This window comes from Ipomoea triloba, chromosome 13 (genome assembly GCF_003576645.1).
Source record: "Ipomoea triloba cultivar NCNSP0323 chromosome 13, ASM357664v1".
Taxonomy (NCBI): domain Eukaryota; kingdom Viridiplantae; phylum Streptophyta; class Magnoliopsida; order Solanales; family Convolvulaceae; genus Ipomoea; species Ipomoea triloba.
The window spans coordinates 23,360,036-23,372,553 of record NC_044928.1 but is presented as its reverse complement, the minus strand read 5'-3'; the positions used below and the strand labels follow the sequence as shown (position 1 = coordinate 23,372,553).

Genomic DNA, 12,518 nt, shown 5'->3' with positions numbered 1-12,518 from the left:
CGATAGAGTTAACTAATCTTTTTTTTTTTTAAGAAGAAGAAATAGAGTTAACTAATTTATGAAAGGAACATCAGTTTATTTGATAGGCAATGAATTTTAATTAACATCACTCAAAGTAGTCAATATTTAGTAAGGAAAATTATTATTTTTAAATAAATATAAATAATGCTATAGTTTTGAGTACTATTGACTCAATTACAATGTAATATCTGTTCATAACTACTTTCTTAACTTACTGAAGTACAAAGAGTCAATATCGCCTTCACTAAGGGTCGGACCTACCCCTTCCACATGGGAGTGCAACTGGGTGCCACTAGACCACGAGGTGCAATAATGTTATACTTATTAACATGACATGTTTCTTTTTCTTTTTCTTTTTCTTTTTCTTTTTTGCTCAAATAAAATAAGACATGTGATGAGATCGAGTTTCATTTCTTGAGTTATTATTTTTCATTTAAAAATTACCATAATGCATTAAATATACTTTTTAAAATTTGCGTAACCATAAAAAAAAAAATTGCATATATGAAAACCCCTTTGTTAGGATTTTGCTATAACAATTTTATTTTTGAATACTATTAACTCTATTACAAGGTAATATCTGTCCATAACTACTTTTCTCAACTTATTAAGTACATACAAAGAGTAAAGAGTTAATATCGCCTCCGCTAAGACTCGAACCTACAAACCCACAACCCTCCATATAAGGGAGGAACCTGGTGCCACTGGACCACCAAGTCAATTTATAAAAAATTAATTAATATAGAAAAATTCATTACTATATAAAAATTATTTTTAAAAATTAAGTAATTTCAGAGAGTGAAAATAACATATTTTAGAACATATATGATTGCATCTGTATAGAAAGTTGGATAAAATTGTCCACAAACTATTGAAAATTAACCCTACTAGAAGAGTTCCTTTGAATGTAATAGTCAAAAGATTATTTTGATTCATATTAATAATTGTGTGTAATGTAAATATACCATAAAATTTGTGACTGAAACATAGACTTTTTAAATAATAAAATATAGTAAATTTGTAATTGGTGGAAAAAGTTGGCAAGACCGCCAAGGCGTATCTAGACGACTTGACGCCGGATAGAATGTTTAAATGTAATTCATTGACTATTGATGAAAAGATATATATATATATATACATATATATATATATATATATATATATATATACATGATCGCGTTCAAGTGAGAAACACCCTCCCATGAGAGAACTGAGAACGCTTCGCAACGCGTTACGTGTCCAGATGTAGTTGAATCTAACGTTATAACACTTAGGTGCATGAACGTTAAGAATGTAAATTACTTGTACTTGTAAGTGAAAATAGGTGCACAAGTGCAAGTAAAATAAATTACAGGTACAAGTAAATTGTATACTGAACATCAATACTAAGCGTACCTAATGTTATAACTAGGTGCATCTAGGGTTATAATTAGGTGCACCACCTAGTGCATGAATGTTAACAAGGTAAATTACTTGCACTTGTAAGTGAAAATATGTGCACAAGTGTAAGTAAAATGTATTACATGTGCAAGTAAAATGTACGATGAGCTCAATACTAAGTGCACCTAATGTTATAACTAGTTACACATAACGTTATAAGTAGGTGCATGAATGTTAACAAGGTAAATTACTTGCACTTGTAAGTGAAAAGAGGTGCGAAAATAAGTACACTTGTAAGTGAAACTAGGTGCACTTATAACACAATTACTTGCACCAAAGTTCGAGTTATTTACGATAATGCCACTGCGTTGTTTTTTTTTTAAATTACATTTGATTCGTTTAGTTGGACACGTGAACGGCTGCGAAGCGTTCTCAATTTTTTCCTTGGCGATGGTTCGCACCTGAGCACGCTCCTATATATATATATATATATATATATATATATATTGATGATTTGATGGGGACATGGGATCCCAGGGACCAAATTTTATTGGGAAAGTATTGGTCCAAGCGGAGTGTCTATTTTTATTGTCAATGAAAGAATGAAGTATGAACCAAAATATTGAAGGAAGTTATGATGGAGATATATGAGAGTGGGCCAGGTCCATAGGGGGTGTGAGGCAAGGCGAGGTGGCCCGTGGTGCTGACCCGATGAGTGAGTTGGTGGTGTGCGAGGACGGGCACGCGCATGCCTGCATGGGGTGTGCGCCGTAGGCGTGCATGCAAGTGTACGTATTGTGCATGGGGTGTAGACAAATGGCGGCTGGGATATAGACAAAGGGTGGTTGGGATATAGACAAAGGGTATATATATATATATATATATATATATATATATATATATATATATATATATGATCGCGTTCAGGTGCGAACTACTCGCCCAGGAGAAAAGTGAGAACGCATGTCATCCGTTCACATGTCCAGATCTAATGAATCAAAAACACTGATTTAAAAAAAAAATACGATGACATTTTCGTAAATATAATTGAACATTGAAGTGCAAGAAAAATGTATTACAAGTGCAAATAGTAATTTCATATAATGAATCTAAGTGCAAGTAAAATGTATTATAGATGCAAGTAAAATATACACTAAGCATCAATACTAAGTACACCTAACGTTATAACTAGTTGCACTTAACGTTATAATTAGGTGCATCTAGGTGCACGAATGTTAACAAGGTAAATTACTTGCACTTGTGAGTGAAAATAGGTGCACATGTAAGTGATTTTACTTGCAAATGTGCATTAACTACTTGCACTTATTACACAATTAATTGCACCAAAGTTTGAGTTATTTATATATAAAAATATACAAATGATTCGTAGATTTGGACACGTGTACGACTATGAATGATTCTTATTTCTCTCCTGGGCTTCTCTCTCTCTCTCTCTCTCTCTCTCTATATATATATATATATATATATATATATATATATATATATGACATAAAAGAAGAAAAGAAAAAGAAAAAGAAATTATATAAGTAGACAAACTAAAATTGATATTTTGGCTTGAATTTAAGCAAAGAATTTTTCCAAAGAAAAAAGAAAAGACAAAGTCCATATCTAATTATTATACTAGTTCCACCAAAAAAAAAAAAGAAAATTGTTTTAATTTATATTTTATGTTATAGACTTACAGTGCATGTCTCTCTCACTACCTCTATATCTGTGTCGTCCATTCCCTTCATCATCATATCATTTGCAATGTTACATTCCCTCTCCTAGGAGCTTCCCAGAGAGTTTCTCTTCTCCACAGCCCCATACTACCAACTTATAATAAAACTACAGATTGTATCAATCGCTGTTAGCTACTTTCCCAAAGCTCTAAACCCTATAAACAAATTTCCCAAAAAAAAAAAAAACAAAAAAGAATTCCACAGCAAGAAGTCATCTTTCACGCTCACCAACGTAACGTAACGATAATGGATATGGATTCTTCCTCTTCTTCTTCTTCTGCTCACAACTGGCTTGCCTTCTCTCTTTCCAACCCCCAAACGCCTCCCAATCCCTCTCAACTCTCCTTCTTCCACTCCTTCAACTCCAACTCCAACAGTATCTCTCTCCTCTCTCTTGTTAAGCATACATGTGATTGAGATTATTTTTGTTTATTTATCTGTTCTAAATATGTTCCTGTAGACTAACCATAGTTGTAATTTCCTGAGCTTTACTCATAATCTCACATCTCTATATATATAGATACATAGTCACATGCAGTAATATAATAATGATATTTTTTAGGTGCGGTGGTGAGAGGCGAGGAAAATGGAGGCGGGCCGAAGCTTGAGGATTTCTTGGGTGGATCTGTGGGATCGTCGGCCGGAGGTGCTGGCGGCGCGTGCTTAATCGCCGGAGAATCCGCAGCCGTTTCTGAACCGGAGTCGTATGATTCGGAGCTCAAGAGCATAGCGGCAAGTTTCCTCCGGGGTTTTACGGCCGACCAAAATGATACCCAGAAGCCGCAGCAGGCTGTGGCGGCGCCACCGCCTGATCCGCCGGCCAAGAAGGCGCCGGAGACTTTTGGCCAACGCACATCTATTTACAGAGGCGTAACCAGGTTATTAATTAATTCATTAATCCCCTTATATAATAAAATTATTATTATTTTATTTTCAAAAATTATTATTATTTTAATACACTCTATAAGTTTCTGACTTATTTATAGTATATATTCAACAATTATGTAAACCAGATTTAACCATGCTTAAAGGGTTAAAATAAAAGCGATTTTGCAAAGAAGTCCTTTAATTTTATTGTTATTTGAATTTTAGGCATAGGTGGACCGGCAGGTATGAAGCGCATCTGTGGGATAATAGTTGCAGGAGGGAAGGGCAGAGTCGAAAGGGAAGGCAAGGTGCGTATTTTAAGGGGTTCGACACTTCCTGATGCTAACATGCGCGTTTAATTATGATATTCCTTTTTTTTTTTTTCTTTTTCTTTTCTTACTGATCATAGCTAGTTATTATTAGAAGTGAATAATGAGAAAATAATGATATGGGGCTAATATAGATTGTTTGTATGGCATGTACTGTACGTGTGGCGAATGATATGATTACGGCGTTGGACGATTATATTCAATCATGCCAATTTTCAGTTTATCTGGGTAAGTACTTAGCTGGTCGATCAACAAATTATACATTCTTTTTTTTTTTTAATTAATATTTTTTTTCAGCACATAAAAGAAATCGAGGACTAATTTCTGTCTTTCTATTTTAAAATATTAATTTATGTCTCTTAGCATTTTGCGGTGAATATGTGCTCATTCTATCATAGCTTATTAGATTCTTCATTCTTTGGATTCTCATTTTCTAACTTTTTTTTGGGGTTATAATTTGTGAACTTTAAAGTGCAAAATTTAAAGATAAAACGTAACACTGCAATGCACCATTAGCTTTCGCATTCTTCACCTTCACTTAAATTATTTTTATTACATTTTTTTATAATATTTTTTAAAATAAAACTGCAGGTGGATATGATAAAGAAGATAAAGCTGCTAGGGCTTATGATCTTGCAGCGCTTAAGTATTGGGGTCCAACCACCACCACAAACTTTCCGGTATTAATTATTTAATTTCTACAAGAAATTTTTTTAAAAAAAAAATTATTATTATTATTATTATTATTATTATTATTATTATTATTATTATTATTCACACTGAAATAATAGCAAATTATTCTAATATGATCTTTTTGGCATTTTGAAGGTATCAAACTATAAGAAGGAATTAGAGGAAATGAAGCACATGACAAGGCAGGAGTTTGTTGCCTCACTGAGAAGGTTAGAATTAGAGAATTAATTAATTAATTAATATTACATTAATTATATTTAAGAAAGATTGATGCTAAAAAATATACTAATTATGCATTACATGATATGATGCAGGAGAAGTAGTGGGTTTTCTAGAGGAGCTTCCATTTATAGAGGAGTTACAAGGTCCCTCTTTTGCTCTCATCTATTTTTTCCCATTTCAACTTATATATATGCTTACTTTATTCAACATAAAACACAACTATGCAACTGATCTATTAGTTTAAATTTTTAGTTGAGTTGGAAACATATTTTTTGATTTAATTTAGTGTGAGAGCCTAAGAAATCGCGTTAAATTTTGTATTATGATACTTTGATTAAACATAAAATATGTTAAAACTGATTCAGGCATCATCAGCATGGTCGATGGCAAGCAAGAATTGGAAGAGTTGCTGGAAACAAAGATTTATACCTTGGAACCTTCAGTAAGTCAATCTACATTATATTATTATATTGCTACCTCAGATCATTTTAGGGTTTTAAACTCACTAAAATCAAACTTATTTCTATTTAAATATAATTTTACTTCTTTTTTTATTAAATTAAAAAAAAAAAAAGGTAAATAAAAGAGTAAGCTGAGGTATGTTTCTAATGTAAATGCGTTTTTGTTTAAATATATATTGCTACCCTACAAAATTTAAAATCAGAAAAAATTTGAAGAATATATTTTATGAAATATCACAATTATTATTATTATTATTATTATTATTTTAAAAAGAGTTGTAATTCAATGTAATTATTCATGTGGTTCAATTCATGCATAATTGAGGTGGGAACTGGGAAGACAGAAAGTGGCAGCAACTAGAAAACAAATAACTAAAAAATAAAATTAAAAAAATCAGAAAAAAAAAAGAAAAAAAAAAAGAAAAAGAAAAAAGATGCACGTCTTTCCACACTACTGCCTTTCTACTATTTGTTGGCTTTGGCGGGGGATGCCCTAGAACCTGTGGGGGATCTAATCTACCTATCTTCAATTCTACTAATTAAATATATATACATATATAAAGGAAAATTCTTATCCTAATATACTACATGTTCTTCACGTGGCTCTCTCTAAATGGTCTTTTGAGTGGTGACAGTGTGACACTGTCCAAAACTATACCAATTTATTTTCTTTTTTGCTTCCTTTTATTCCCCTTATTTATATTTATTTTCTGCATTTAAACTTTGGTTCAATATTTGGGGCCATTATCCCGGGTATGGATGAGATAACGAAATCAAGTCAAGCACTCAGTCTCTTAAAAATGTGTGACAGTATAACAAAATAATATAGTTGCACATTCATAATTGTAACATTTTGTGTAGTGGTAACTGGTAAGCGTTTGATTCTAACATATCTGATCTAATGGATACTATATATGTTGTTGAACAGGTACCCAAGAAGAAGCCGCGGAGGCCTATGATATAGCCGCGATAAAATTCAGAGGTCTAAACGCCGTGACCAATTTCGACATTAGCCGCTACGACGTGAAAACCATTGGCAATAGCAATCTCCCGATCGGCGGGCTGAGTAACAAGCCCAAAACCTCATCGGAATCCGACGCTAAAATCTCCGACGACCGGGACCAAACCTCGGCTTCCTCGTCGGTCTCATTCACGCCCATACCACCACCGGCCCCCGCCTTCGCATTGCCGATCAAGCAAGACTCCAATGACTTTTGGTCCATGTTAGGGTGCCACAACAACAATAATACCAAAAACCCTTGTCCTAGTGCGGGTGTTAATTTCCCGGGCCCCCCAAGCAGTACAAGTATACAAGCACAGAGTACATATATCCAAGCGCAGAGTACACCCCTTTTCGGCATGGAAATCCCCTTGACTTCCCACATCAACCAAGCCAACCACAACTTCCCTGGCATGAATTTTCACCACCACAGCAACACCGCCGGCGGCCTATCCTCGGCTCCGACCCCGGAAACTCGAGGCGGTTGGGGGAATATTCCGTCGTCTCTTAGCGCATTCCAGGCGGCGAAGAGCGATCTATCGGCGTTTCATCAGACCCCAATTTTCAGCATGGAATGATAGTTTTGGTTTTGGTTTTGGGTTGGGATATCACGTGGAATGGGGGGAATGAAGGTTTAATAATTAGGGTTTAAGTGGATTGGTCAAAAAGAGGGGTTTATGCATGGCGAGAAAAGGGACTCATCGCAATCATTTCACGGCAACAAGAAGATCGAGATCGAGATGGCAGCTGCGTTTGCTACACAAATTCACTACTAACTTCAGTCGTTTGTTGCACTTTTTACTGTGTTTTCTTTTTGGGTTTTTGCTTTCTGCTTTGCTTTACTGACATGATTATGAAGGGTAGGGTATATTCCGAACGAAAGAAAGCCACTTTGTAAATTTCCCCACCTTTTTATTTCTGTTTCAAACATATATAATGGAGCCCTTTTCAGCATGTTTGCTTCCAATAAGGCTCATCTATCTATCCCTCTTTTTTTGGTGTTCAATTCGAATTCAATAGTTAGGATGAGTTTAGTACACTTCTCGTATCAATTTCACATCCTGTCTTAATGGTTACTTACCAGTCAACAACTATAAGCATACACTACTACATTTATAATCATTTTGTCTTATTTACTATTCATGGTTAAGGGGAATTTTTTGGCAAAAAAATTTGTGTAATACGATTATCTCACTGCTCGTGAGATAAATCAAGATGAAAATGTAATACTTATATTAGAAAATATAATACTAATTAAGAATAAAGTGTTTATTATTTTATATGAGAAAGTATAATATTTTGACAAAAAATGTAGTACTTTAACATTTTGATTTAAAAGTATTATATTTTTACAGAGTATTACACTTTTTCTTATAAGTAATAAACTCAATATTTCTTATTAATATTACATTTTTCAGTATAAGTATTCATTTCAATATTGACCTAAATTATCTCATGTATCCTTATCTGTTAGACAATTTTACACCAGTGTGACCCCATTTTTTTTTAGTATTTTCTTAATGTGTGTGTGTGTGTCGACTTATTCATCACCGCCTACAAACACTAAATTTAATATTATAAAAAAATTAAATCTTACACATAAAATTGAATGAAAAGAGTAATTTTTATCTCTTTCAATCCATTTAACTCAAACACAGATTATGCCATAAGTTTCAACTTTAATTCCACCGCACTAGTTCATATTTTATTATTTGCATTTATGTATATACTTCTCTTCTTCTTTAATGCTGGAAAGATGCTACATGAGCATGGACCTACACGTTGCATGCCACGTTACGCTGCAACGTAACTAATTTAATTTGACATTTATTGTCATATAACTAAGCTAATTTAGTTTTGTCATGCAAACCAAATAATAAAAAATTCGTAGGTTGACCCGGCACACATAATAATAATAATAATAATAATAATAATAATAATAATAATAATAATAATAATGGTTTTGTCGGGACGGGTCCACCATAAATCGGGTATAAATCGGGTATAGGTGTATAGAACGGTGGTTAGAAAAATAGTAGTATTATTACTCGAGGCGCTAGGCCTAAAAAAGTGCATACAAAGTCTGAGATACTGGCCCGAATAATGAATAATACAAGCTATAGCCCAAGGAATGGACTGAGAATGACAAATTATTATGCGGACCCGGGTCCAAAATACACAATTTACATACTAAATGTTCACAATTTATATACTGAATGTTTACGATTTACATACTGAATATTTAAAATTCAAATTATGAACATTCAATATGCAAATGGATACAGGTACATGGTATAACTATTGACTAATAACAATATTGTAGCTACGAGGAATCAAACCCTAGTGTATGAGTTGAAGGTTAAGAACCAATAAAAATGAACACCCCGCCAACACTTTCCCAATAAAATGGCTCTTCAGGATCCTATGTTCCCATCAATAATAATAATAATAATAATAATAATAATAATAATAATTAAAATTTTCAATTTCATTAGTTTAGAATTATTTTATTTCTCAATTTACGTATTTATTTTTGTTACAATAATTTACAAGTTAAAAAAATATGTACTTACATCTTTTACTATATTTATTAGTAATCTTTATTACTATTTTAAATTTTATTTTAATATAAATAATAATTATAATTATTAAAATAATTAATATTTTATAACAAAATTTTTTTTAATTGATATATGCTCATGTTTTTTTTTAAAAAAAATGAACCAAACTGAAAAAAAATTACAATTTTTAATTTTCAACCAAACAGAAAAAAAAATTATGTTTTTACTTTCATTCAAATACAAGAAAGTGAAACAGTTTTCTGTAAAATTTACATTTTTTGAAAATTATTTTCAACTAATACTTTACGTGTTTGAAACAAATATATCCTTTTTCAACTAATATTTTACGTGTTCGTAACATTAATGAGGGATACTAAGAAGTGAAAATACCGTAAAATCATCATTATCCAATTTTTTTTTAAATTTTTTTTGTAAGACTACGAGGACACGAGGTGTCCTAAGCAAACTTTAATTGTATGAGGCACCTTTAAGCCGGTTCCATACTCGGACTAATCTTCGTTCGCACCGAACTGACCCAATTAAAGAGCAAAGTGCTATTATTTATTGATATATAAGATAAGGAAATGAAAGCAAGCATGTACCACGTTTATGAATTTCTAGCTATAGGGCCACACTTGTTTAGCAATAACAGCGTGCATTTATGAATTTCTAGCGATAGAGTTACATTTGTGAGAGACCGTCTTACTTCAGGTCAAGATGAAATGTACTCCGTAATACTTTATTCATGATTTAGTATTGCATTTGCTAGTATAAGTAGTACATTTCATCTTGATCCAACCCGTCTCACGGATCTCACACAAGTTACGTTTTTGCCAAGATATGAACTTTATATGATTGAGCAAAGAAAATTGATGAGGTCCAAAGCTTTAATATTCATATGTACTGAGTTTTGAATGGATTAAGGTGTTGTGCGGAAGTTCAGAAAATCGCATCTATCATTCTGTTAGTGAAATTCTACAATGATTTAGTGACTGCTACATAAGTAATAAATATAAAACAAAAATTTTTAAAAATCATATTTGATAATATGAATAATATTATTTCAAAATTTTGTAGATCAATATTAAAACTAAAAAATACGGAGTAACAAATAATATAATTAAATAAATTTCAGCTAATAGCAACAAAAAAAAAATCAATCAATCAATTGAATCTAATAACAATTAATTACAAATTAATATTTCTTTATGTGATTCTACTGAGTAGATATTATAGATATTAGGTGTTATAAGTCGAGACAAAAATAAATAAACAAATAATAAATAAATGAAAGAAAGAAAAGTACGAAAGTTCTGTTGATTGGAACTGTGAATTAAAATGTTGCCAATACAAGTGATGGGTCCATTGTTGGTGGCTAATGAGACAATATATAATACTAATGTTTTGCCTATTCTAGTGCTTTTCTGGATCGAGTTTTTAAATCCACATACTCATGGGAATGGAAATTCAAATATATATGAATTTGAACTAGGATCATATTTCAAAAAAAAATGTTATAACTAAATGTAACAATCTCACATTACTCGCTAACTAAAAATAGAATTTATTATTATAAATAGCACAAGTAAAATTGATAATATTAGAATTTTTACCTTTGACATGATAACTTGTAATAAGTATTATTATCATAAATGATTAATTATTATATAATTGACTAATCCTAAATTACTCTTTTTTATTATGTATGTCTTACATGGATAAATCATATATGTTATTGATTTGACCTTTTTATAATTTTTTTTTTGTAATATTCATATTTGCCTACACAAGATGAAATTTCATATTACTGAATAAAGTTTCAATATTTAAAAATTATATTAAATTTATAAAACTACTAAAAACCCAAATAATGAAAATTTTATTTGACTACTAAATAGTATACATTTTATTTGACTACTAAGATTTTAAGAAAAGCTTTGATATCAACCTCGATTTTACTACTTTATCTAAAAAGAAAATAGACTTAGAGTGGGGGTGAGTAAAGACAATTTTAAAAGAAATCATCTCTATTTTAATTTTCTCCTTTTAACTATTTAATATAATTAAAATTTCTAATGTATTTTTATTTTTGATAAGAGACACAAAAAAAAATTATAGTAAAAAATATTCATAAATTTTAAAGTAAAACATTAATGCATTCATAAAGCCGTGAATGATGAGTAGTTTCTTTATACCTTTCGGCGCTCATTACCCCTCACCCAGCCACTGTGCTTTCTCCTTTGACCATGGATTTTGTGTTGACCATGTTTTTTTTTTTTTTTTTTAAATTTTTCTCACAAGTTTTTCAATCAAAGTACACTAAGTATTCCACTCATTGCCAAAGACATTGTGGTCTAGTGGCACCCGATGTCCCGGTTAACACTCTCACATGGTTAATGGGAGTGGGTTCGAGCCTTAGTGGAGTCAATTGTTGACTCTTTGTGTTTCATTAGGATACTACATTATAACAGAGTAATACTACAAAAAAAAAAAAAAAGAGTATTCCACTCATTCAATTATGTTTATACCGGGTAATACTTTAATGGGTGGCTTCTCAAATAGGAGAATGCAAATTCACTTTCGAAAATGAATGTATCATTGCCCATTTGACCCTACAAATGTTGATGCCCAGGATCGAACTGGGGACCTTCAGTGTGTAAGACTGACGTGATAACCACTACACCACACCAACCAAGAGAATACCAACCTCTGAAATGGAGAGAGAAAGCAAAGTTGGTAAGTAAGGAACTCTGCAAAAGATGAATGTTGATGCCCAGGATCAAACTGGGGACCTTCAATGTGTAAGACTGATGTGATAACCACTACACCACACCAACTTATCAAGAAAAAGAATCTCTGAAAACTAAATAAGAAAGCGAGCGGCAAAACCGGATTCGGGGGCTACGTGATGCTGATGGAATGCTTGTCACGGATGAGAACAGAATGGGGTGTATCATGATGGAGTATTTTGAAAGCCTCTCCATCACTGCAACAGAGGGAGATATGCAGCCTGTTTTGGAGTGTGTTGACCAGCTGATCACTGATGAACATAATGAAGCATTGCTCGTACCGATTTCGCATGATGAGGTGCGCAAGGCTCTATTCACGATGCACCCAAACAAATCTCTTGGGCTTGATGGTCTATCTCCTGCCTTCTTCCAAATGCATTGCGATATCTTGGGGAATGTGGTAGTTAATTTTTGCCAATCTTTCTTAAACTCTAGTCAGTTACCCCCCCCCCC

General features: G+C 32.3%; 1 protein-coding gene and 2 non-coding genes across 3 annotated transcripts; 1 reads left to right on the top strand and 2 right to left on the bottom strand.

The window, feature by feature from the left end:
* Positions 1-3,083: 3,083 nt before the first annotated feature.
* On the top strand, positions 3,084-7,682 carry LOC116001524 (AP2-like ethylene-responsive transcription factor AIL5). The gene is made up of 9 exons (XM_031241401.1): positions 3,084-3,519; positions 3,706-4,021; positions 4,236-4,318; positions 4,559-4,567; positions 4,931-5,019; positions 5,168-5,241; positions 5,347-5,397; positions 5,620-5,696; positions 6,644-7,682. The coding sequence occupies exons 1-9, from the start codon at positions 3,390-3,392 to the stop codon at positions 7,291-7,293; spliced, it is 1,479 nt and encodes a 492-aa protein (XP_031097261.1). The 5' UTR covers positions 3,084-3,389; the 3' UTR covers positions 7,294-7,682.
* Positions 7,683-11,895: 4,213 nt separating this feature from the next.
* TRNAV-UAC lies at positions 11,896-11,968 on the bottom strand. The gene has a single exon. It is a non-coding gene; the product is annotated as a tRNA-Val (tRNA).
* Positions 11,969-12,040: 72 nt separating this feature from the next.
* Positions 12,041-12,113, bottom strand: TRNAV-UAC. Its single transcript has one exon. It is a non-coding gene; the product is annotated as a tRNA-Val (tRNA).
* Between the last annotated feature and the right edge of the window lie 405 nt (positions 12,114-12,518).

What these genes read in the sequence shown, in the direction of transcription:
- LOC116001524 (XM_031241401.1), top strand. Translation starts at nt 3,390, where the DNA reads ATGGATATGGATTCTTCCTCTTCTTCTTCTTCTGCTCACAACTGGCTT. An exon ending in ATTTACAGAGGCGTAACCAG is followed by an intron (nt 4,022 to 4,235) that starts GTTATTAATTAA and finishes TTTGAATTTTAG; the next exon opens with GCATAGGTGGACCGGCAGGT. An exon ending in ATTTATAGAGGAGTTACAAG is followed by an intron (nt 5,398 to 5,619) that starts GTCCCTCTTTTG and finishes AAACTGATTCAG; the next exon opens with GCATCATCAGCATGGTCGAT.